This window comes from Rhinopithecus bieti, unplaced genomic scaffold (assembly GCF_001698545.2).
Source record: "Rhinopithecus bieti isolate Rb0 unplaced genomic scaffold, ASM169854v2 scaffold_32081, whole genome shotgun sequence".
Lineage (NCBI taxonomy): Eukaryota > Metazoa > Chordata > Mammalia > Primates > Cercopithecidae > Rhinopithecus > Rhinopithecus bieti.
The window spans coordinates 2,093,379-2,115,296 of NW_016814436.1; the positions used below are offsets into that span (position 1 = coordinate 2,093,379).

General features: G+C 36.9%; 1 protein-coding gene across 1 annotated transcript in view; it reads right to left on the minus strand.

The window, feature by feature from the left end:
* NFAT5 (nuclear factor of activated T cells 5) overlaps positions 1-3,265 on the minus strand; it is a 53,261-nt gene extending 49,996 nt beyond the window's left edge. The window contains exon 1 of the mRNA XM_017850740.1: positions 2,275-3,265. Within this exon, the coding sequence (XP_017706229.1) occupies positions 2,275-2,900 (626 nt within the window). The 5' untranslated portion in view covers positions 2,901-3,265. The remainder of the gene's footprint in view (positions 1-2,274) is intronic.
* Positions 3,266-21,918: the final 18,653 nt, after the last annotated feature.

Genomic DNA, 21,918 nt, shown 5'->3' on the forward strand with positions numbered 1-21,918 from the left:
TACTTAGTATGATATAAATTGTAATTTTATGGCACATTAGATCTAAGGCTATATCCTTATCTCTCAAAACATTTTAAGATTTTTTTCACTGTTGAAGAATACAGGCTTTTAGCTTGACATGCTCTGAAAAATTATTTTTAAGGCCTATTTTTCCATATATTTAGGTACAGTTTCATCCTTTCCTCAACATAGTTGTTATAAATTCCAATTTCAAACTTCTTCCATCATTTCCATACACTAGTTTTAAATATTTCTTTAATTACCTAAGAAGCTGGACACCACTTCTGCTTGATGGAGTTTCTGCTCCATGAATTATTTCACGAAAGAGTCTGTCTTGACCAATTATACTTTCCCTAGGTAACCTCAAATCATTTCTAAGATACAGCTATCATACAAACATAGAAGCAGAAAAGATGAAGGTCAAGATATTTAATTAGCAACTGTAAATCACTCTGTTTATTAGTCATAAGTAAAAATTCTATTTGCTCTAAATTTGAACCTTCAACATTCATTTTGATATAAAAATGAAAATTTATCTTCCGGAACTTTATATTAAAGACTTTCTTCACTAAAGCATAAATAAACACACATACATAATTAAATGATATTCATGAGCCTTTTAGATCTGTGCTACTATCATAGTTATTTAAGTATTTACCTGTTGTATTCATTACATTTCAGGGCCTTATTTTATAAGTAATAGTTCTACAAATACTATGTTCTGAAATTCTTGACTTTATTAAATGGCAACATTTTAGGAAAGAGTATATCTTGTTTTCTTTTAGGTAATTTACTAATCTGGACTTTCTAAAACTGAAAAGCATTTACATATTCATTTTCATTTAACTACATCACCCCAAAGGAGGTAAAGAAGCAGTGTAATTATTGCTTAAAGGATAGATACTACTTTTTAAAATGTACTGAGGGAGTGCTTAAGGGCAAGTTTAATATACATTAAGAATATTCTCTATATTAGTGATGTCATCAAGTAGTAAACCAATCTAAAGCTTCTTGACCACTTTTTGTGTAAAACTGAAATTGTAGGAGATCCTGGGTCCTAGCGAGTTAAATTTTAACAAATTATTTTGAATGTATTATAGAAAAATCTAATTTAAAAGTCTAGCAATTAAATATTACAATAAAATTACTAAAGGAAATAAAAATAACTCATACTAGTCTGCATTATAGCAGTGAATATTCTGTAACATAGCTATTGAACTATATTAGTGGGTAGTGTGACTGACAGAGATGAAAGAAAACTCAAATATGTACCATGATCCTGTTTCATCACCCTCTAAAGAAGTAACCCAGAATCACAGAAAAAAAATTAGTGATTTAAAAAAAATATTGAATCTGCACAATCAGTGTATTAGTATCAGGGGAAAAAAGCTTATGATACATGAATCTAAATGATGAGAATCAAACTATCAATTTAGTTTTTTCTTGTTTTCATCAATTAAAGAGAAAAAAATTTAAGTCTAAAATCTTCTAAAAAATGTAAACCATATGAGGACATAATGTCAAAGAGAACACAGCTCTTAGTGACTGTTTGAGTTGTTTTTGATAGAGTCATTACATTGCTAGTTATTTCTATGAGGAAAAAAAAATATATCTATATATATACATACACATTTTTTTTTTTCTTTTTCTTTTTCTTTTTTTTTTTTTTGAGATGGAGTTTCACTCTTGTCGCCCAGGCTGGAATGCAGTGGCATGATCTCGGCTTACTGCAGCCTCCACCTCCCAGGTTCAAGCGATTCTCCTGCCTCAGCCTCCCGAGTAGCTAGGGTTACAGGCACGTGCCACAATACCCAGCTAATTTTTTTTGTATTTTTAGTAGAGATAGGGTTTCACCATGTTGGTCAGGCTGGTCTTGAACTCCTGACCTCAGGTGATCCGCCTGCCTCGGCCTCCCAAAGTGCTGGGATTACAGGCGTGAGCCACCGTGCCTAGCTGAGTAAAAATATTTTCAAGTCCTTTTAAAATATAAATTCATTTGAAATTTAAGTTATTTCAAAACAGATTATTTTCATTTTCTACTACCTAACTATACTGGTAATAAGATATCTATTGCTAGAATCTATGATTATTTTATTTTCTAGCTAGTAAAAGCTGGTAATTTTAAGTTAAAATTTTCATGTATTTCAATGATAAAATTAGCACTGTTGCTTTATATGCAAACTTGAGCTGAGCAATTAGGAAAAACTGGGAATGTTTTTTTGTTTGTTTGTTTTGCATAATGGTGATAGAATTTTAAAAAATGTGAATACCAACCCATTTCCCGCTTTTGAGTTGCCTTTGTTGTCCGTGGTAAGCTGAGAAAGCACATAGTGAGGTGCTTTGGCACTGTCGGCATCAAATATATCCATATTAGATTCTTCACAATCTCGTCGTTTGACCCCCGGCCTCTGCTTTGGATTTCGTTTTCGTGATTTACGAGGTACCTCAGTGTTATCATTGTAGGAACTGGTGCTCATGTTACTGAAGTTGGAGGGGGAATCCTCCATCCACATACTGCAGCTCTGCTCAGATTCCAATCCACACCCCTCATCCTGGCAGGACATCCGACTGTTATCCAGCAAGTCCTCAGGTGGTGGTGAGATGTACAAGACTGTGTGCCTCTTCGGTGTTGATGGATGCTGCTGAACTGTGTTACTGGTTAACTGCTTTTCACTTACCCCTCTGTTACTTACCCCCACGGCTGAGGAGCAGCTCTCCACTTGCATAGCCTTGCTGTCGGTGACTGAGGTAGAATAAATGGTAGGGCTGGAAGAGGTGGTAAAGGAGCTGCAAGCACCGCCCATGGAGGAAGAGGAGGGAGCTGAAGAAGCATCTGCAGTGTACAATTCAAGAGTAAATACACTATACATGTTTTCACCTATGCTGGCTAGCAGTCCCATTGAAAATGTGATTTGTGAACTGATTGTTTTTCCCCAAAATGAATAGTCAGAATTTGGTTACGTTTTAGAATATAAATGCTTCAAGCAATATAAGGCCTAAGAAATGCAACTGTAAAAAATGCCCAAATAGCATTATTTTACTTGTGTTACAATCAATAGATTTTAAAATCTCATTTAATGTTTTAAGCTGTAAAGCAAAATAAAGCTTTTATTGCCTCAGCTGGACATTCTATTGAATTTTAATCATTTAAAGTAATAAAGAAAACCCCAATATGAAATATATGCTTGTGGTCCACATTCAATGCCAATTAAATAATTCATTATAGAATTTGAAAAGTGGGACTGTGCTTAGCCACAAAATATTAAAATAAGTTTCTAACCTATGAAGCAGAGAACTACAGGTCATTTTTAATGCAGACACTCCCTGCTTCAGAGGCAAATCCTGGAATAAAAATATGAGAAAATAAATGAGAAAAGAGCTGCTGATTATTCCAGTTATCAATTATAAAATGAGAAATAAATAGAAAAAATATATAATCAACTGAATTGGAGGCAAAATGGAACTGGTATTGTCACTATGATTTGTTGTAAAATCTAGGAGAATCAAGATGAAAAAGGTTTGATTTGGAACATTCTGGGTTGTAGAAGATAGACAAGTTAATCATTGGGTCTCCAGAAGCTGGAAATGGTAGTTCAAAACCATAAGCTCTAAAATAAATCCATCTTTTATGACATAATGAAAAGCAAAGGAAGAACTGATTAATGGATGGATTTCTCTTATAAAGTACTTGATTATATGCTTGACAATTGGTTAGAGCTGTCTATTTTCTCTCTTTTTAAAGGGCCTGGTTGATTGTGACTAATAAGGGAATTTTCCAATATAAGAACAATGGTAAATTTTACTGGCTTAAGTCTAACAGAAAATAGTTAAGCATAAAAATCTCTGGAGAGCATCAGAATTAACTTTTTTATAAAACTATTTTTTATCTATTATGCCTAGCAAGAAATATTTAAGTAGATCTTTTCAGCATGTGTGGCAACTGGCAGAAGAGATCACTGAAAATACTACTACTTTAGCCCTTAACAGCATAACCTCAGAGGCGCATTGATTGCTAAGGTTGGAAGTTGTCATGACTAACATTTTAGATTTCATTTTATCTTGTTCACAATATGGAAAGGTTTGTCATATACACACACAAAAATAAAAATAGATGACGTGACAGATAAAGATATGTTTCAATCTAAAATTAATTTGTATCTATGAGCAAGTATGACACTGTTTTAAAGTGTATGATAAAACTGTGATGTGCAGTTATTGGAACTGCAACATACACATGAATTGTAATATAAAGAGCAAACTGTAAGAATGTCAATGTTTACATAATTAAAAGCCAAGTGCCAAAGATCTGTTTTTTTAATTGAAAACATGTATTTAAAATACACCTAAATTATTTGAATGAACTATATCCACCCAGAATTCTTTATTGCTGTCAAGGCTAAAGAGCACAGTAATGAATATTAGTCATCAAGAATATGATCTACATAATGCCACATGGAAAGATTTTTCCCAACTACTGTTAAGTGAAGGAGCCTAAAGAAATTAGATGATACCAGTTCCATTTTCCAGTATGTATCCTTGTCAAATGCAGTAGCTGAAATTGGAAAATTCAGTCACTTTAAACTGCATTCCAATTTAAAGGAAAACTTATCAGTTTTGTATCATGCATTAATGCAATGTTTTCTTAGTAAATAAATATTTTAAAAGGTTTGTAAAAACTACAAAATCTATATGCTAATGTCAGTGACAGTTTAGGAGCTGATTTGTAGCCACTTTGAGTTTAAATATAATTTTTTTCCCTGTCTTTTGAAAAATACTACAGAATTCATTTTAGAAAAAATAGAAAAGGTATTACATCTAACATTCCTCCGTCTGTTCCAATTATTGGCAAAAACAAAACTAATTTTTTGTGTACTTATGAGCCTATGTTCTTCATTTTCAGAGAAATACAAGTATGCAGCATACAAGTATGCAGCATGCAATATTTGCAGTGGAACACACAAAACATGAATGCTGTGAACTTATATTTCTATAAAGCAGCTTTCTCCCACTCACCCTTTTTAAATCTAAGGATCATGCACATGAGAATGCAGAGTATGAACATCTCAGGGATCCCTGTTCATGACAGATGGAAAGTACAGGTGAAAAGCAATCATGAACCCAAAAGCAAGTTATATGGTATTATGAATTTAATATGCACGATATAACCTTGTCTTGTTCTCTGAGGTAAAAAAATTTATATTGCAAATCTTATCAAATAACAAAACCATAATGATTATAAAACCCAACTGATTTAACAATCATACATAAGTGTGTGTTCTGGGATAAGTATGCCAAACTGTGATACCATATCCTACATAAATTTAAATATTCTACACATTTTCCATGGACAACTAACACACGATTATGTGTGCACAACTGCCAGATTGATCCTGGGTATACTTATTAAAGAAAAAGTTAACATAAAATTATGACACTGAAAATATTAACTCTGTCAGAAGAGAACAGTAAGCATCTTTTAACTGAAAATTACTTTTTAAAGTGTACCTCAATTGCAAAGATTCCACTCATTTTAAGACAAATGAAATAATTTTTTTTAAACTGTAAAACTTTTTTTTTTTTTTTTAAAGGCAGGGTCTCGCTCTGTTGCCCAGGGTACAGTGCAGTGGCATGATCATGGCTCACTGCAGCCTTGACCTCCTAGGCTCAAGCAATCCTCCTGCCTCAGCTTCCCAAGTAACTGAGACTACAGGCACACAACACCATGCATGGCTACTTTTTAAAATATTTGTAGAGACAAGGTTTTGTCATGCTGCCCAGGCTACAGTGCAGTGACATGATCATGGCTCACTGCAGCCTTGACCTCCTGGGCTCAAGCAATCCTCCTGCCTCAGTTTCCCAAGTAACTGAGACTACAGGCACACAACACCATGCATGGCTACTTTTTAAAATATTTGCAGAGACAAGGTTTTGTCATGCTGCCCAGGCTGGTCTCAAATTCTTGGGCTCAAGCAATCCTCCAGCTTTGGCCTCCCAAAGTATTGGGATTACAAGCTTGAGCCACCACACCCAGCCTAAAATTCTTTACAATGGTACTACTGATACTCTGATGATGATAATGATGTATAAAATCTTTCATATCAAAACATTACATTCTGGTTAGCAAGAGATCTGAGTGCATTAATTAATAATGCCAGGTGAGGTAGTAAAGTGGAGGGTAAGAACTGTGAGCACCTCGAAAGCACTGACAATATCTTTCTCATCTTAGATCCTCCCAACACCTATCACAGTGCCCACATTGTAAAAAAATTCAAATTTATTAAATTGATTTATGGGAAGCCAAAAATTTGGTATGTATTTTGAGTTACATTAAAGTTAAGCTGGCAAATAAATGTAGGTTGAAGAAGAAAAGAATTTACTTCTCAAAGTACTTAGAATATATATTACTACAATAGCATTATTTGATACAGGGAAAATACTAAGAGTCTAGAGGTAACCATTTGATATCTCTACCAAGAGTACTCCAGTAATTTTATTTCCTTAAATTATAAATAAGCCAAGTTATCTACTTCTATATCCATAAATTTAACATGAAAAAATCCTTAATATCCTATTAAAATATAAATACATAAAATAACGATATCCGAACATTTTAAATTTCTAATGCTAATTAGTCATTTCCAAGCATTCTCAGAAAAGTGCTAACAAATCCTCCTGGGAATATTGTAAATGTACTTAATACATCTATAAAGACCTTTCAGTCACTGTATTACTAAATAAAATATTTAAAAAAGCTTGATATTCTATAGAACTAAAGTGTGAATGCAATTCTGACCTGTCTATGTATTCTTTTTTTTTTTGAGAGGGACTCTCGCTCTGTTGCCCAGGTTGGAGTGCAGTGGCGCGATCTCGGCTCACTGGAACCTCCGCCTCCCAGGTTTTAAGTGATTCTCCCACCTCAGCCTCCTGAGTAGCCGGGATTACAGGTGCCCACCACCACACCCAGCTAATTTTTATATTTTAGTAGAGATGGGGTTTCATCATGTTGGCCAGGGTGGTCTTGAACTCCTGACCTCAAGTGATCTGCCCACCTCGGCCTCCTGAAGTGCTGAGATTACAGGTTTGAGCCATGATGCATGGCCATGTGAATAAATTTTATTGATTTTTTTCTTTTATGAAGGAATTATCTTTGAATCTATAGTCTAACTTATATAGAATACTTTTCTTTTTTCTTCTTTCTTCTTTTTTTTTTTTTGAGACACAGTCTTGCTCTGTTGAGGCTGGAGTGCAATGGCACTATCTTGGCTCACTGCAACCTCTGCCTCCCGGGTTCAAACAACTCTCCTGCCTCAGTCTCCTGAGTAGCTGGGACTGCAGGCGCCGGCCACCACGCCCAGCTAATTTTTGTATTTTTAGTAGAGACAGGGTTTCACCATATTGGCTAGGCTGGTCTGGAACTCCTGACCTTGTGTTCCGCCCGCCTCAGCCTCCCAAAGTGCTGGGATCACAGGTGTGAGCCACCGCATCTGGGTTAGAATAATTTTACTTTTTCTAAAGCATTTTCTGTGACCACAGAAAACACAACAAACTAAAGGAAAAATTAATAGGCCATTCTATAATTTACTCATATAAATTTATAATGTCAGATTATTTAAAATAGAATAATTTTATAATTTGAAAGAGGAAGGTAAGTGTCATATGTAAAGTATCCTGTATTTAAGTCCATATACCACTATTAGCAGTAGCCAATTATCAGACCAAATGCCAGTAACGATGGTGAACTTGAATTATGTATATGGCTTCTTCTTTTAAGAATTGATGGAAACTATAAATACTCAAAAATAGTTGAGATTTAAAGACTGGCAGATATTAAATAATATCTACATGGAATATGGATATCTCAGAATCTGTAATTTAATAAAAGATGAAAAAGGATTTTCTTTATTTTGTTTTCTTTTTTTTCTTTGTTGAGACAGTCTTGCTCTGTTGCCCAGGCTGGAGTGCAGGGGCACAATCACAACTCACTGCAGCCTCAACCTCCTGGGCTCAAGCGATCACCCCACCTCAGCCTACTGAAGAGCTAGGACTACAGGTATGCGCCACCATACCTGGCTAATTTTTGTATTTTTTGTAGAGATAGGGTTTCACCATGTTGCCCAGGCTGGTTTTGAACTCCTACACTCAAACAATCCTCCCACCTCAGCCTCCCAAAGTCCTGGGATTACAGGAGTGAGGCACCATGCCCAGCCTGAAAAAAGATTTTAAATGGTACCACTTATAGAAACCCATGTATATTTTATATACTCCTTGCTTAAACTGTATTTTAAACTTAAGAACTATCAGTTCTAGATTTGTCAACCAGAAATTATTTTAACTACCGTAATATATTACTGCTTAAAATATCATAAAAAAGATATAATACTTTATATGGAACTAACAAAAGTTTAATAGAAAGCTTTGAAATTAGAAATATTTGCTGAAGTTCTCAAAAGAAAGAAATCACCTTTCATGTAAGAATATATGACAGAGAATGATATCTGTAACTGTCCCAAGCGGTTCCTAAGGCGATTAAAATTTGATCCCTTAACATGTTGAAGTTATGTACATACTTTTATAATTTTGTCATACATGTGGGTTGCAGACAGATGTAACTGAGTTTTCTAAAAAAGCCAGTTTAAAAGAGCAAGCGCATAAAATGCAAGTGTGCTAAGTGAACAAATAGCGGAACAAAGAAGGAATAAATTATTGACTATTCAGAAAATAATCATTTAAAAAAATCGAGGTATTTGGAAACAATTTCCTCTTTTTTTGAGATGGAGTCTCGCTCTGCTGCCCAGGCTGGAATGCAGTGGCGCAATCTCAGCTCACTGCAACCTCTGCCTCACAGGTACAAGCGATTCTGCTGCCTCAGCCTCCCGAGTAGCTGGGACTACAGGGGCCCGCCACCACGCCTGGCTAATTTTTGTATTTTTAGTAGAGACGAGTTTCACCATGTTGGCCAGGCTGGTCTCAAACTCCTGACTTTGTGTTCCACCCGCCTTGGCCTCCCAAAGTGCTGGGATTATAGGCGTGAGCCAGTGAGCCCCGTCTTTTTTCTTTTTTAAGATGGAGTTTCATTCTTGTTGCCCTGGCTGGAATGCAATGGCACGATTTTGGCTCACTGCAACCTCTACCTCCTGGATTCAAGCGATTCTCCTGCCTCAGCCACCGAGTAGTTGGGATTACAGGCATGCACCACCATGCTCAGCTAATTCTGTATTTTTAGTAGAGACAGGGTTTCCCCATGTTGGTCAGACTGGTCTTGAATTCCTAACCTCAGCTGATCCGCCCGCCTCAGCCTCCCATAGTGCTAGGATTACAGGCGTGAACCACTGTGCCTGGCCAGAAACTATTTTTGATCTAAAACACATATTGTTCAACCTTAGTTATTTCTTCTTAAGCATTATATTTTTCTTACTGGTAACAATGACCAACTCTGAATTTCTTATCTGATAAAAGTCACCAGATATAAGGACATATTTTCAGATTAAAGAAGAAAGATATTCAGAAAAAAAAATTGTAAGCCCAACACTCATGTTGCCAAGAGATTGAAATATCTAGAACACACAAAGTGGCTGCAAACCTGCTTTGTCAACACCTTACATGCCAACCTTCATTTTCTACTTTTCTTCTTCTTCTTATAATATTAATGTAAAGTTTAAAACTTTACAAAAAGTTTTAGTTTCAATCAGTATCAATCCAGTATTTAGAAACAAACAAACAAACAAAAAAAAAAAGTAAGAAAGGAAGAAAGAAAGGAAGAGAGAAAGAGAGAAGCAAAGACTTATGAAGAAGTCTGAAAACGAGACCGACCTATACCCTGGGTGAGACTGGATGGGTTAAGTGTCTCTGGCACTATTTGTCTTCACTATTGACAGACACTGTCACACAACCCACCACACGATGCCTGTCTCTGAATGGCGAAGCTAGAATGCAAGTTAAGTGTATTAATAGAAAAAACAACTAGCATCCCAGCATATAAAATAAGCATTCCAGATTATTAAAAAAAAAACAAAAATTGTAGGATTGATCATTTAATTTACATGATTAAAAGTTTCAATCTCCCATTTGTACTTTTCCCACCCAACATATGTTTGCATGTTAAAATAAGCAATGTTTTAAAATAAACTTCAAAAAATTTAATTATTAATCTCTGAATGCAAGTGGGGAAATTTCTTAGACAAAATTTTTGTTAACTCTTATTCACCAATTTGTTCTGTTTATAGATGCTCTCTAATCCATAAGCCAGAATTATCTCTTTCAGGTGTTTTTCAGGCTGTTCCCTTACCCAAACTCTTTTGAAGCGTGGAAGAAGATATGTTCTGAGCAATGCACTTACTCTGCAAAAAAATCTGTATTTTAGCAGCAAAATAACCTTTTCATTTTTCAGACCACGTTGACTCCTACATACTTCTTTATACTCCCCTTAAAAAATATACCAATTTATACTTTTAATGATATATGCTACTTTGTATAATATGTTTGATCCTAGAGGCTCTATTTCTTAAAATAACGAGCACTACTGCTGAAGCTGAAGGGTTTGTTACTGACTTGTTGCAGACATCTTTTTCTTCTCCAGTCCATCAAATTGCCACTCAGGGTTCTAATATTATAAAACAATTACTCTCCAGTTTTTAATCTGAATTCTCCTTAAATAATTATTTCTACCTTATCAGAGTACCATTAATATACTCATATAATATTTACTAAAGAGTGCTCCCTGAAAAATAAAATGCTTATCCTGAAACTTAGAGCAATGTTTTAAATGTATTTTTTGTTCTATTCAAACAAAATTTTTTCTATTCAAACAAAATTCAACCCAAAGGATCTAAGCACAGTGCATAAAACATGTACTAGATATGCACATTAAATAATTTGATTTTTAAGTCCATTTAAAATTTTTTCCTAATGGAAGAAAAAGATGTTTTCCATCATCCAATGATTTAAGTACTACTGGATAGCATCACTTGTCAATACTGAATGAAGAGACTAAAACATAGATATAATCTTCTATCTCAAATAATTTAAACACAAAAGGGAATAATTATGCTAGCTGACAGCTACATTTATTACAGTGCCAAATATACCAGAAAGTACAGGCTAAAAAGAGAGAGAGACAGGGACAAATACTGTACTACTGAAAGATAATGTCACCTTAAGATAAAAACAGAGTATCACTAAACTTTAAAATTAGAGAAAAGAACAGTTCCAAGGGATGTTGTCTGAAGGACACTTCAATACTCTACAATACATTTTAAATAGTTTAGATTAAAAAACAAAGGCATTCTTGCCAATTCTACTCCAATGCTTTTACTTTTTTTTTTTTTTTTTGAGACTGAGTCTTTCTCTGTTGCCCAGACTGGAGTGTAGTGGTGCGATCTCAGCTCACTGCATCTGCCTCCCAGGTTCCAGCAATTCTCCTACCTCAGCCTCCCGAGTCGCTGGGATTACAGGCACCCACCACCACATCTGGCTAATTTTTTTGTAATTTTTAGTAGAGACGGGGTTTCGCCCTGTTGGCCAGGCTGGTCTTGAACTCCTGACCTCAGGTGATCCACCCGCCTCGGCCTTCCAAAGTGCTGGGATTACAGGCGTGAGCCACCGCGCCCAACCTTACATTTTTTTTTTTAATATGACTAAAACAACAATAAAAAATAGTTTACAGCATCATTAAAAACTTCTGATTTAATCAGGTTTTAGACCTGGGTCTGGAGTAAAGTGTACATTAGATCCAATTGCAGACAAAATAAATTGCCTAGACAAAAAAACTAGAAGTCATAAATTGCTCTACCAGAAGTTTTTTGGTTTTTTGTTTTTGTTGTTTGTTTCTTTGTTTTTGAGACAGAGTCTCACTCTGTCGCCCAGGCTGGAGTGTAATAGCATGATCTCGGCTCGCTGCAACCTCCACCTCCCAAATCCAAACGATTCTCCTGCCTCAGCCTCCCAGGTAGCTGGGATTATAGGTGCCCGCCACCACACCCACCTAATTTTTGTATTAGTAGAGCCGGGGTTTCACCATATTGGCCAGGCTGGTCTTGAACTCCTGACCTCGTGATCCATCCACCTCAGCCTCCCAAAGCGCTGGGATTACAGGCGTGAGCCACCATGCCCAGCCTCTACCAGAAGTTTTGATCATTAACCATGCAACTTAAATAGCTTCATTAAAAAAAATTCTATGAAGAACTCTTAAACAGCAGACTTTATGGAATTACCAGTCCTTCAGAAACAGTCTGTCCTTCCTATGATTTCATCATCCTCTATCAATGTTCCTTTTATACACAAAGGTTCTGATATGGTTTTGCTGTGTCCCCACCCAAATATCAACCTGAATTTTATCTCCCAGAATTCCCATGTGTCGCAGGAGGGACCCAGGAGGTGGTATTTGAGTCATGGCTGCTGGTCTTTCCCATGCTATTCTTCTGATAGTTAATAAGTCTCACAAGATCTGATGAGTTTATCGGGGGTTTCCACTTTTGCTTCTTCCTCATTTTCTCTTGCTGCCACCGTGTAAGAAGCGCCTTTTGCCTCCCATCACAATTCTGAGGCCTCCCCAGCCACGTGGAACTGTAAGTCCAATTATACCTTTTTTCTTCCCAGTCTGGGGTATGTCTTTATCAGCAGCATGAAAATGGACTAACACAGAAAATTGGTACCAGGAGCGGGGTGTTGCTGAAAAATACCTGAAAATGTAGAAGTGACTTTGGAACTGGGTAACAGGCAGTTACCCAGTTACTGGAACAGTTTGGAGGGCTCTGAAAAAGACAGGAAAATGTGGGAAAGTGTGGAATTTCCTAGAGACTTGTTGAGTGGCTTTGCCCAAACTGCTGATAGCGATATGGACAATAAGGTCCAGGCTGAGGTGGTCTCTGATGGAGATAAAGAACTTGGTGGAAACTAAAGTAAAGGTGACTCTTGTTATGTTTTAGCAAAGAGACCGGTGGCATTTTGCCCCTGCCCTAGAGATCTATGGAACTTTGAACTTGAGGGAGATGATTTAGGGTATCTGGTGGAAGATATTTCTAAGCAGCAAAGTATTCATTAGGGGACCTGGATTCTATTAAAGGCCTTCAGTTTTATAAGGGAAGCAGAGCATACAAGTTTGGAAAATTTGCAGCCCGACTATGTGATAGAAAAGAAAAACCCATTTTCTGGGGAGAAATTCAAGCTGGCTGCAGAAATCTGCATAAGTAGCAAGAAACCTAAAGTTAATAATCCCCAAGACCATGAGGAAAATGTCTCCAGGCCATGTCAGAGACCTTTGTGGGAGCCCCTCCCATCATAGGCCCAGAGGCCCAGGAGGAAAAAGTGGGTTTGTGGGCTGGGCTCAGGGTCTCTGTGCTGTGTGTGGCCTAGGAACTTGGTGCCTGTGTCCCAGACGCTCCAGCCATGGCTGAAAGGGGCCAATGTACATAGCTCAGGCTGTGGCATCAGAGGGTGGAAGCCCCAAACCTTGGCACCTTCCATGTGGTGTTGAGCCTGCGGGTGCACAGGAGTCAAGAATTGAGATTTGGGAACCTCCGCCTAGATTTCAGAGGATGTAAGGAAACCCATGGATGCCCTGGAAAAAGTTTCCTGCATGAGTGGGGCCCTCATGGAGAACCTCTGCTAGGGCAGTGCAGAAGGGAAATGTGGGGTTGGAGACTCCACACAGAGTCCCTACTAGGGCACTACCTAATGGAGCTGTAAGGAGAGGGCCACCGTCTTCCAGATCCCAGAATGATAGATCCACTGAAAGCTTGCACCATGCACCTAGAAAAGCCACAGTCACCAAACGCCAGCCCATGAAAGCACCTGGAAGGGAGGCTGTACCCTGCAAAGCCACAGAGGCAGAGCTGCCCAAGACCATGGGAACCCACCTCTTGCATCAGCGTGACCTGGATGTGAGACGTGGAGTCAAAGGAGGTCATTTTGGAGCTTTAAAATTTGACTGTCCCACTGGATTTCGGACATGCATGGGCCCTGTAACCCCTTTGTTTTGGCCAATTTCTCCCATTTGGAACAGCTGTATTTACCCAATACCTGTACTCTCATTGTATCTAGGAAGTAACCAGCTTGCTTTTTATTTTACAGGCTCATAGGCAAAAGGAGCTTGCCTTGTCTTAGATGAGACTTTAGTCTGTAGACTTTTAGGTTAATGCTGAAATGAGTTAAGACTTTGTGGGACTGATGGGAAGGCATGATTGGGTTTGAAATGTGAGAACATGAGATTTGGAGGGGCCAGGGGCAGAATGATGTGGTTTGGCTGTGTCCTCACCCAAATCTCAACTTGAATAGTATCTCCCAGAATTCCCATGTGTTGTGAATCATGGGGGCTGGTCTTTCCTGTGCTATTCTTGTGATAGTCAATATGTCTCACAAGGTCTGACGGGTTTATCAGGGGTTTCTGCTTTTGCTTCATCCTCATTTTTTCTTGCTGCTGCCATGTAAGAAGTGTCTTTAGCCTCCCACCATGATTCTGAGGCCTCCCTAGCCATGTGGAACTGTTAAGTCCAATTAAACCTTTTTTTCTTTTCAGTCTCGGGTATGTCTTTATCAGCAGTGTGAAAATAGACTAATGCAGATTCCCACTGACAAAGACTGTCAACATGACAGAATAACAAAGTCAGAAAGTATATCCTATGGCCCACGTATACATACATCCTGACAGGTGTGTGAACTTCAAAATAAGGCCAAAAATAGACTGGGTGAGAATGGAAAGAAAAAAAGTCAAAATAAAGTTCAAAACTAATTTTTATAAAGAGAATCTATTTTTTTAAAACCTTTCTAATGGCCGGGCATGGTGGCTCACGCCTGTAATAACAGCACTTTGGGAGGCTGAGGTGGGTGGATCACCTGAGGTCTGGAGTTCAAGACCAGCCTGGCCAACGTGGTGAAACCTCATCTCTACTGAAAATACAAAAAATTAGCCAGGCATGGTGGCAGGTGCCTGTAATCCCAGCTGCTTGGGAGGCTGACGCAGGAGAATCGCTTGAACCCAGGAGGTGGAGGTTTCAGTGAACCGAGATTGCACCACTGCACTCCAGCCTGGATGACAAGAGTGAGACTCTGTCTTTAAAAAAAAAAAAAAAAAAAAAAAAAAAACTTTACTAACAAAGGAAGTTAGAAACACATGGAAGGAAGTCAATGTTTATTCAATGATTACTACTTGTCAGAAAATGTTCGGTTATTTTACATATTTATCTTCATAAGAACCTTAAGAAGAAGCTGGTATTATTGTCTCATTATAAGGGTAATATTATTAGAAATATATTTAACTTCCCAAGAGTTCATCTCTATAGGAGATATGATATGATAGCTATCAGATTCAAATTCAGTCTTTATGACTCCAAAGCCCGTGTTAATCTCATCTGTGACAAAAATAAACAAATAAAACTATGTATATGTTGTGTGTGTGTTTGCATGTGTCTGATCTAGAGAACAGCTGTATAGACCTGGTACTTTGAGGTGCTTTCTCATTAGTTTTCTGATTTAATTTAGTTGATGATAATACCCTGTAATTATACGGGAAGAATACATTTTACCTGAGTAGGCTAAATAAATACTGTCAGTACACATATACTTGATACACATATGCAATGATGGATGAAAAGTGAATATAACTTTACTTATGCCAAAAATAAATCCATCAAGTATCTAATATATCCCAATACCTTTGTTAGTTTTTAAGAGTACAGTTTATTGGACACTTTTATTCATTAATCATTTGCACCCAGTGATTTTAAAATTATGAAATATTTAAAACACCCATGTACCTTCCACTCATATTCAACAAATGCTACCATTTTACTACGTATGATTTTTTTTTTTTTTTCTGAGTCGGAATGTCACTGTCGCCCAGGCTGGAGCACGGTGGCATGATCTTGGCTCACTGTAACCTCTGCCTCCCAGATTCAAGCAATTCTCCTGCCTCAGCCTCCTGAGGAGCTGGGATTACAGGCACCCACTACCACACCTGGCTAATTTTTATATTTTTAGTAGAGATGGGGTTTCACCATGTTGGTCAGGCTGGTCTCAGACTCCTGACCTCAAGTGATCTGCCCGCCTTGGCCTCCCAAAGGGCTGGGATTACAGACATGAGCCACCATGCCTAGCCCATGTATGATTTTTCTAATTTTATTTTTTTAATTAACAAATAATCATAAATATTCACGGGGTAGATAATGTTCTGATACATATAGTGTACAGTAATCAAATTAGGGTAATTAACACATCCATTATCTCAATATTTATCATTTCTTTGTATTAGGAATGTTCAATATCTTCCTTCCAGCTCTTTGAAACTATATAGTATTGTTAACTACAGTCAGCCTACAGTGGTATAGAACACTAGAACTTATTTCTTCTATCTAGCTGAAATTTTGTATCCTTCAACAAATTTCTCCCTATCCCTTCCTTCCCCCTACCCTTCCCAGCCTCTACTATCTATCCTCTGTCTTACTTTTACTTCTATGAGATCAACATTTTTTAGCTTTCACATATGAGTGAGAACACACGGTGTTTAACTTTCTGTTCCTGGCTTATTTCACTTAATGTCCTCCAGTTCCATCTACATTGCCATAAATGCCAAAATTACATTCTTTTTTATGGCTGAATTCCAGAGGAAAAAATATCACAGAAACAGTGAAGTTCCTTTGTTATAAAACAATTAGCTATAAACACTTTTTTGCTTATATTGTCAATCTTGTTGGTGATATAAAAAAGTCTACTTCTATGCATTAATTTCTTGGGCAAAATTGTACAAAATGCATAAAACAGTAACTGTATCTATTTTCTATAAGTATTTAGCTTATGAATGTTTGCGAATCTGTGAGCAGTTTCAAAATGCTGTTCTGTCGACTCAAGTAACATAAAAATATGCTTATTTATTAGAAACTGAATAAATCATAATATTTATAAAAGTGTTATTAAGAGGACAATAAAAAGAGAACTATTAAAGGAACAAAGCAATAATAGGCCAAGTTTGCTTTTTGGCAACGTCAATTTGTAACTGTCAAACAATTAGCAGTTGTTTCTGAATTAATGGCTATACGCCCAAGTTTACTCTCTAATAATGCAGACTTCAGCATAAATCCATCCATACATACCATCTATATGTATAAGTGAATGTATTTAGATTTACTATGTAATTTCAGTACAATAAGATAGAAGGAAGAGTAGAGATTTTTAAAACTGCTTGCAATATGTTTGTAACTGGGATCTGACTTCCTTCTAGAAATGGTCCAGTTTTCTTGGAAAAAAGGTAATGGCCATAAAGAATAACCAAGATCAACTCACAGCATTTTAGCTCACAACATCTAGAGGTGAATCACCTTTCTTGTTAGTGGGTTTCAGGTTTAATTTCATTAATAGTATACTACATTAGGTGGCAAAAATTCTGAAACATGTTAACCCAGAAAAGCAATCAAAGGCAAATTTCTTCCTCAAATTTAGTCAACTCAAGAAAATCCTCATTATGTAACTGTAAATACTTTCTAATGTAAGTAAATAATAATAAATTCAATGGGATAAAAAATTTAGTTACTAGAAATCACTTTTATTAAAAATTATTCTTCTTCTAGAAATCCAATTCCCATTTGAAGATCCTGACACCTGTAAAGGAGAGGTATGGCTTTTCAACTCAATATTCTATACACTGCCTAGTTAAGGATCTTGTGTTTCCCTAATCGAAGTGATAGCACACAATGCCAAATTCCCTCAAGCACAATGGCAAGGAGTAAAGCAAAAAAGAGAGGTACTTTATGGCTAGAAGGATTGTGATATAACATGCAAATTATCTATCACAATTCTTGTCACATAGCAGGAACTTAAAAATGATAATATATTTTCATTTTTTAAAAGCTGTCTCCTACAGGAAGGAGTAACATATTTTCTTCACCTCAGTTTTTGTACAGTGTATTGTTATAGATGGTTTAGAAATTTCTATGATTTTAATTCAGGTGATTAGGAGATATGAAATGAATTAAAATATAGCTCTTGTTTGATTATAGGACATTAATGTAGATCTCTAGTGCCTTCTCCTATAGTATAAATAGCACTCAAGGAAATTTTGTAGAAAATACTTGTTACATACTTGAGATTTATTAAGTGACATGGCATAGAAGTCAAAGTACTATATGTCAAAGCTCTTCCAAAAGAAAAATTTATTATATGGATCACTTCACATCAAGTTATGAACTTAAAAACCGACAGTGGTCCAACAAGTGGAGATATTCAACCAAGATTTCCACTGTACACACTTTATGACTGTGTATTAACTACACATGTTAAAAACTGCTATGAAGCTAGCCGGGTGTGGTGGTGTGTGTCTGTAGTCCCAGCTACTCAGGAGGCTGAGGCAGGAGAATCGCTGGAACCCGGGAGACGGAGATTGCAGTGAGCCAAGATCACACCTCTGCACTCCAGCCTGGCAAAAGAGCAAGACTCCATCTCAAAAAACAAAAACACAACTGCTATGAAATATTAGTGTACTGTTACTTCTAAAAAGAGTACTAATACATAATTACTGAAACCAAAATATCAACATTATGAAACTATGCAAAAAAGAATTATTAACATGTTATTAAGATTATCTGGCTGAATTATAAAATCTATAGTTTAATTCATTATTTTTCTGTTTTGTTTCTTTGAGATGGAGTCTCACTCTATTGCCTAGGCTGGAGTGCAGTGGCGTGATCTCGGCTCACTACAATCTCTGCCACGTGAGTTCAAGCAATTCTCCTGCTTCAGCCTCCCAAGTAGCTGGGATTACAGGAGCCTGCCACCACGTCCAGCTAATTTTTATATGTTTAGTAGAGACAGGGTTTCACCATCTTGGCAGGCTGGTCTTGAACTCCTGACCTCGTGATCCACCCACCTCGGCCTCCCAAAGTACTGGAATTACAGGCTTGAGCCACGGCGCTTGGCCTAGTTTAATTCATTGTTTAGTTCAAGAATTTGAATTAAAAATTTTAAAGAAACTTGAAACAGTCCACTTAGCAAAATATATTTTGAAATAAACTAATATCACACAACGTTATATTCCCAAATGAAGCCAAACAAATCGAGTCTAGGATTGAACAAGAAAATAACTTGATTTCTTAAAATAAAGACTAAAGTTTATTGTTTACTTCCATGAAAGACTTTCTATTTTAAATACATTAAGTAAATTTAATGATTAAAACTGTAAGCACATAAACAGATTAAAAATCATATTTGGATATACAGCATATGAATTATGTCTCAATAAAGCTGTTATTTAAAAAAACTCAAACCTGCCATTATCTTTTCAAAAGCCCCAAATTCTGATATAACTCATTTAGTTCTCCTAAATAATACCTATATTTTAATTCTGTATATACTATAGGATTATCCAAAACACAAACAAAAGAATCTTTTCATGATTTGTACTTCTTCTTAATAAACTCCTTATTTTGCCAAAAAGTGTCATCAATTCATTTGGATAACTTTTATGTTTTAGGAACATGGCCTCTCTTTTAACTACTGAGAACTTACCAAATGGTTCAGAAAGTTTATATTTTTAAGGCTTTTCTTCATAGATATATTGAACATCTAAGGCTTAACTACATTTCCACTGGGACAAAAACAGAATTCTTAAAATGAGGAGGAGGGCCCAGTGTGGTGGCTCACATTCCAGTGCTTTGGGAGGCCAAGGTAGGAGAACTGCTTGAGGCCAGGGGTTCGAGACCAGCCTGTGCAATACAGCAAGACATCTCTACAAAAAATTAAAAAAAAATACAGGGCCGAGCATAGTGGTTCACCCCTGTAATCCCAGCACTGTGGGAGGCCAAGCATGGAGGATCACCTAAGCCCAAGAGTTCGTTTGAGACCATCCTGGAGAAGCAGCATAGTAAGACCGTCTCTACAAAAAAACACAAAAATTAGCCAGGTCCATCACCTGGGGTCAGGAGTTTGAGATCAGCCTGGCCAACATGGTGAAACCCCATCTCTACTAAAAATACAAAAATTTGCTGGGCGTGGTGGCATGCACCTGTAATCCCAGCTCTACTCGGGAGGCTGAGCCAGGAGAATTGCTTGAACCTGGGAGTTGGAGGTTGCAGTGAGCTGAGATCACGCTGCTGTACTCCAGCCTGGGCGACAGAGTGAGACTCTGTCTAAAAAAAAAAAAAAATTAGCCAGGTCCATGTGGTGGCGTATGCCTGTGGTTCCCAGCTACTCATGAGACTGAAATGGGAGGAGCACTTGAGCCTAGGGGGTTGAGGCTGCAGTGAGTCAAGCTCACACCAGTGCATCCAGCCTGGGTGACAGACCCTGTCTCTAAAAATAAAAAAATAAAAAAATAAAAAAATAAAAAAATAAAAAAATAAAAAAATAAAAATTTGCCCCATGTGGTGGTTTGCACTTATTTCCCAGCTGAGGTGGGAGGATCACTTGAGTCCAGTAGTTGAAGGTTGCAGTGAGGTGAGCTATGATCGCACTTTGCACTCCAGCCTGGGTGACAGAGCTAGAACATGTCTCTTTACAAAAAAGAAAAATGGTGACGACAACAAAATTGAACTCCACCTCACAGATTCTGACACTTGGCCCCATGAAGAGGGGAGAAACTGTGTCTAAATAAGCCCCTTTCCCCCACACCGTGACCCTGAGATTAGAGGATTAAAATGTATTATTGATGTGAGTGTGTAAAAGTGTGAATTGTGTAGAAGCAGATAAAGGCTTGAAAGACACTTTTAATCAATATTCTGGATTGTGGATTAGCAGCATCATATTTACTTATTCCTTTAGTAACATGAAGAGGAAAAAAAATCTAGATTGGTGAATCTGAGAAACACATTTTAAAAAATTAAACAACAAAAAATGTCCATGAACACTCATATACCCAGTCTTTAAATTTTAAAATTTAAATTAATTTAAAACTTGTCAAACACAAACCTTTATGGCAGAACTAGAAGTCTGTTCCCACCAGGCCCTCATACCTGAGAGCAGCTAATCCGGCTCCTTCAAAACTCTGAAGAATTAACTTTATCAAGAGTCAATGTTTTTATGCATTTCATATTTTTTCTTTTTTCTTTTTAAGATGGAGTTTCGCTCTTGTTGACCAGGCTGGAGTGCAATGGCACGATCTCGGCTCACTGCAGCCTCCACCTCTCAGGTTCAAGCAATTCTCCTGCCTCAGCCTCCGAAGTAGCTGGGATTACAGGCGCCCACCACCACGCCTGGCTAATTTTTTATATTTTTAGTAGAGATGCAGTTTCACCATGTTGGTCAGGCTGGTTTTGAACTCCTGACCTCAGGTGATCTGCCCACCTGGACCTCTCAAAGTGCTGGGATTACAGGTGTGAACCACCACACCTGGCCCGTATTTTTTTAAAATGTTAAAGATTTTTTAAAAACCCATACAAGTCTAAATTAATGTGCCTTCCCCTAGACATCTGTCTAGACTTTTGGCTAGAAAAACATCGAGTAACTTGGTAACATACTCCAAGTATCTCTGACAGTTATCACCAAGAATATTAATATGTCAAATAAAAATATAATTCTAATGATATATATTGATTTCCCTACAATAATTATTCTGTGATTTAAACTCTCTTGTCTATAACGGTAAGGTATGAAGTACTCTTTCTAAGCTATGAAAATCCTAGAATAATCTACATTGGTTGCTCAATTTATATTTTAAAAAAGATTATAAATGACTTGTTAATGATCATATAAACTTTCTGCGTGTGACTATAACAAAACTAGAAAGGTTACCTTCTTACTCTCTTTGCCATCTTTACATCAGTAACTTCACGATAAGAATGTATTACTTCAAAATACTTCCTTTGATTAAATTTCTTATTTTCATGATTTTTCAACTCACAGCTTTCAATGTAATTTATCTTGAGACATTTTTCTCAAATATACTGGGATGGGGGGAAGGTTAATATTTCATTAGTGACCCAAATTCAAGAACTTTTAATA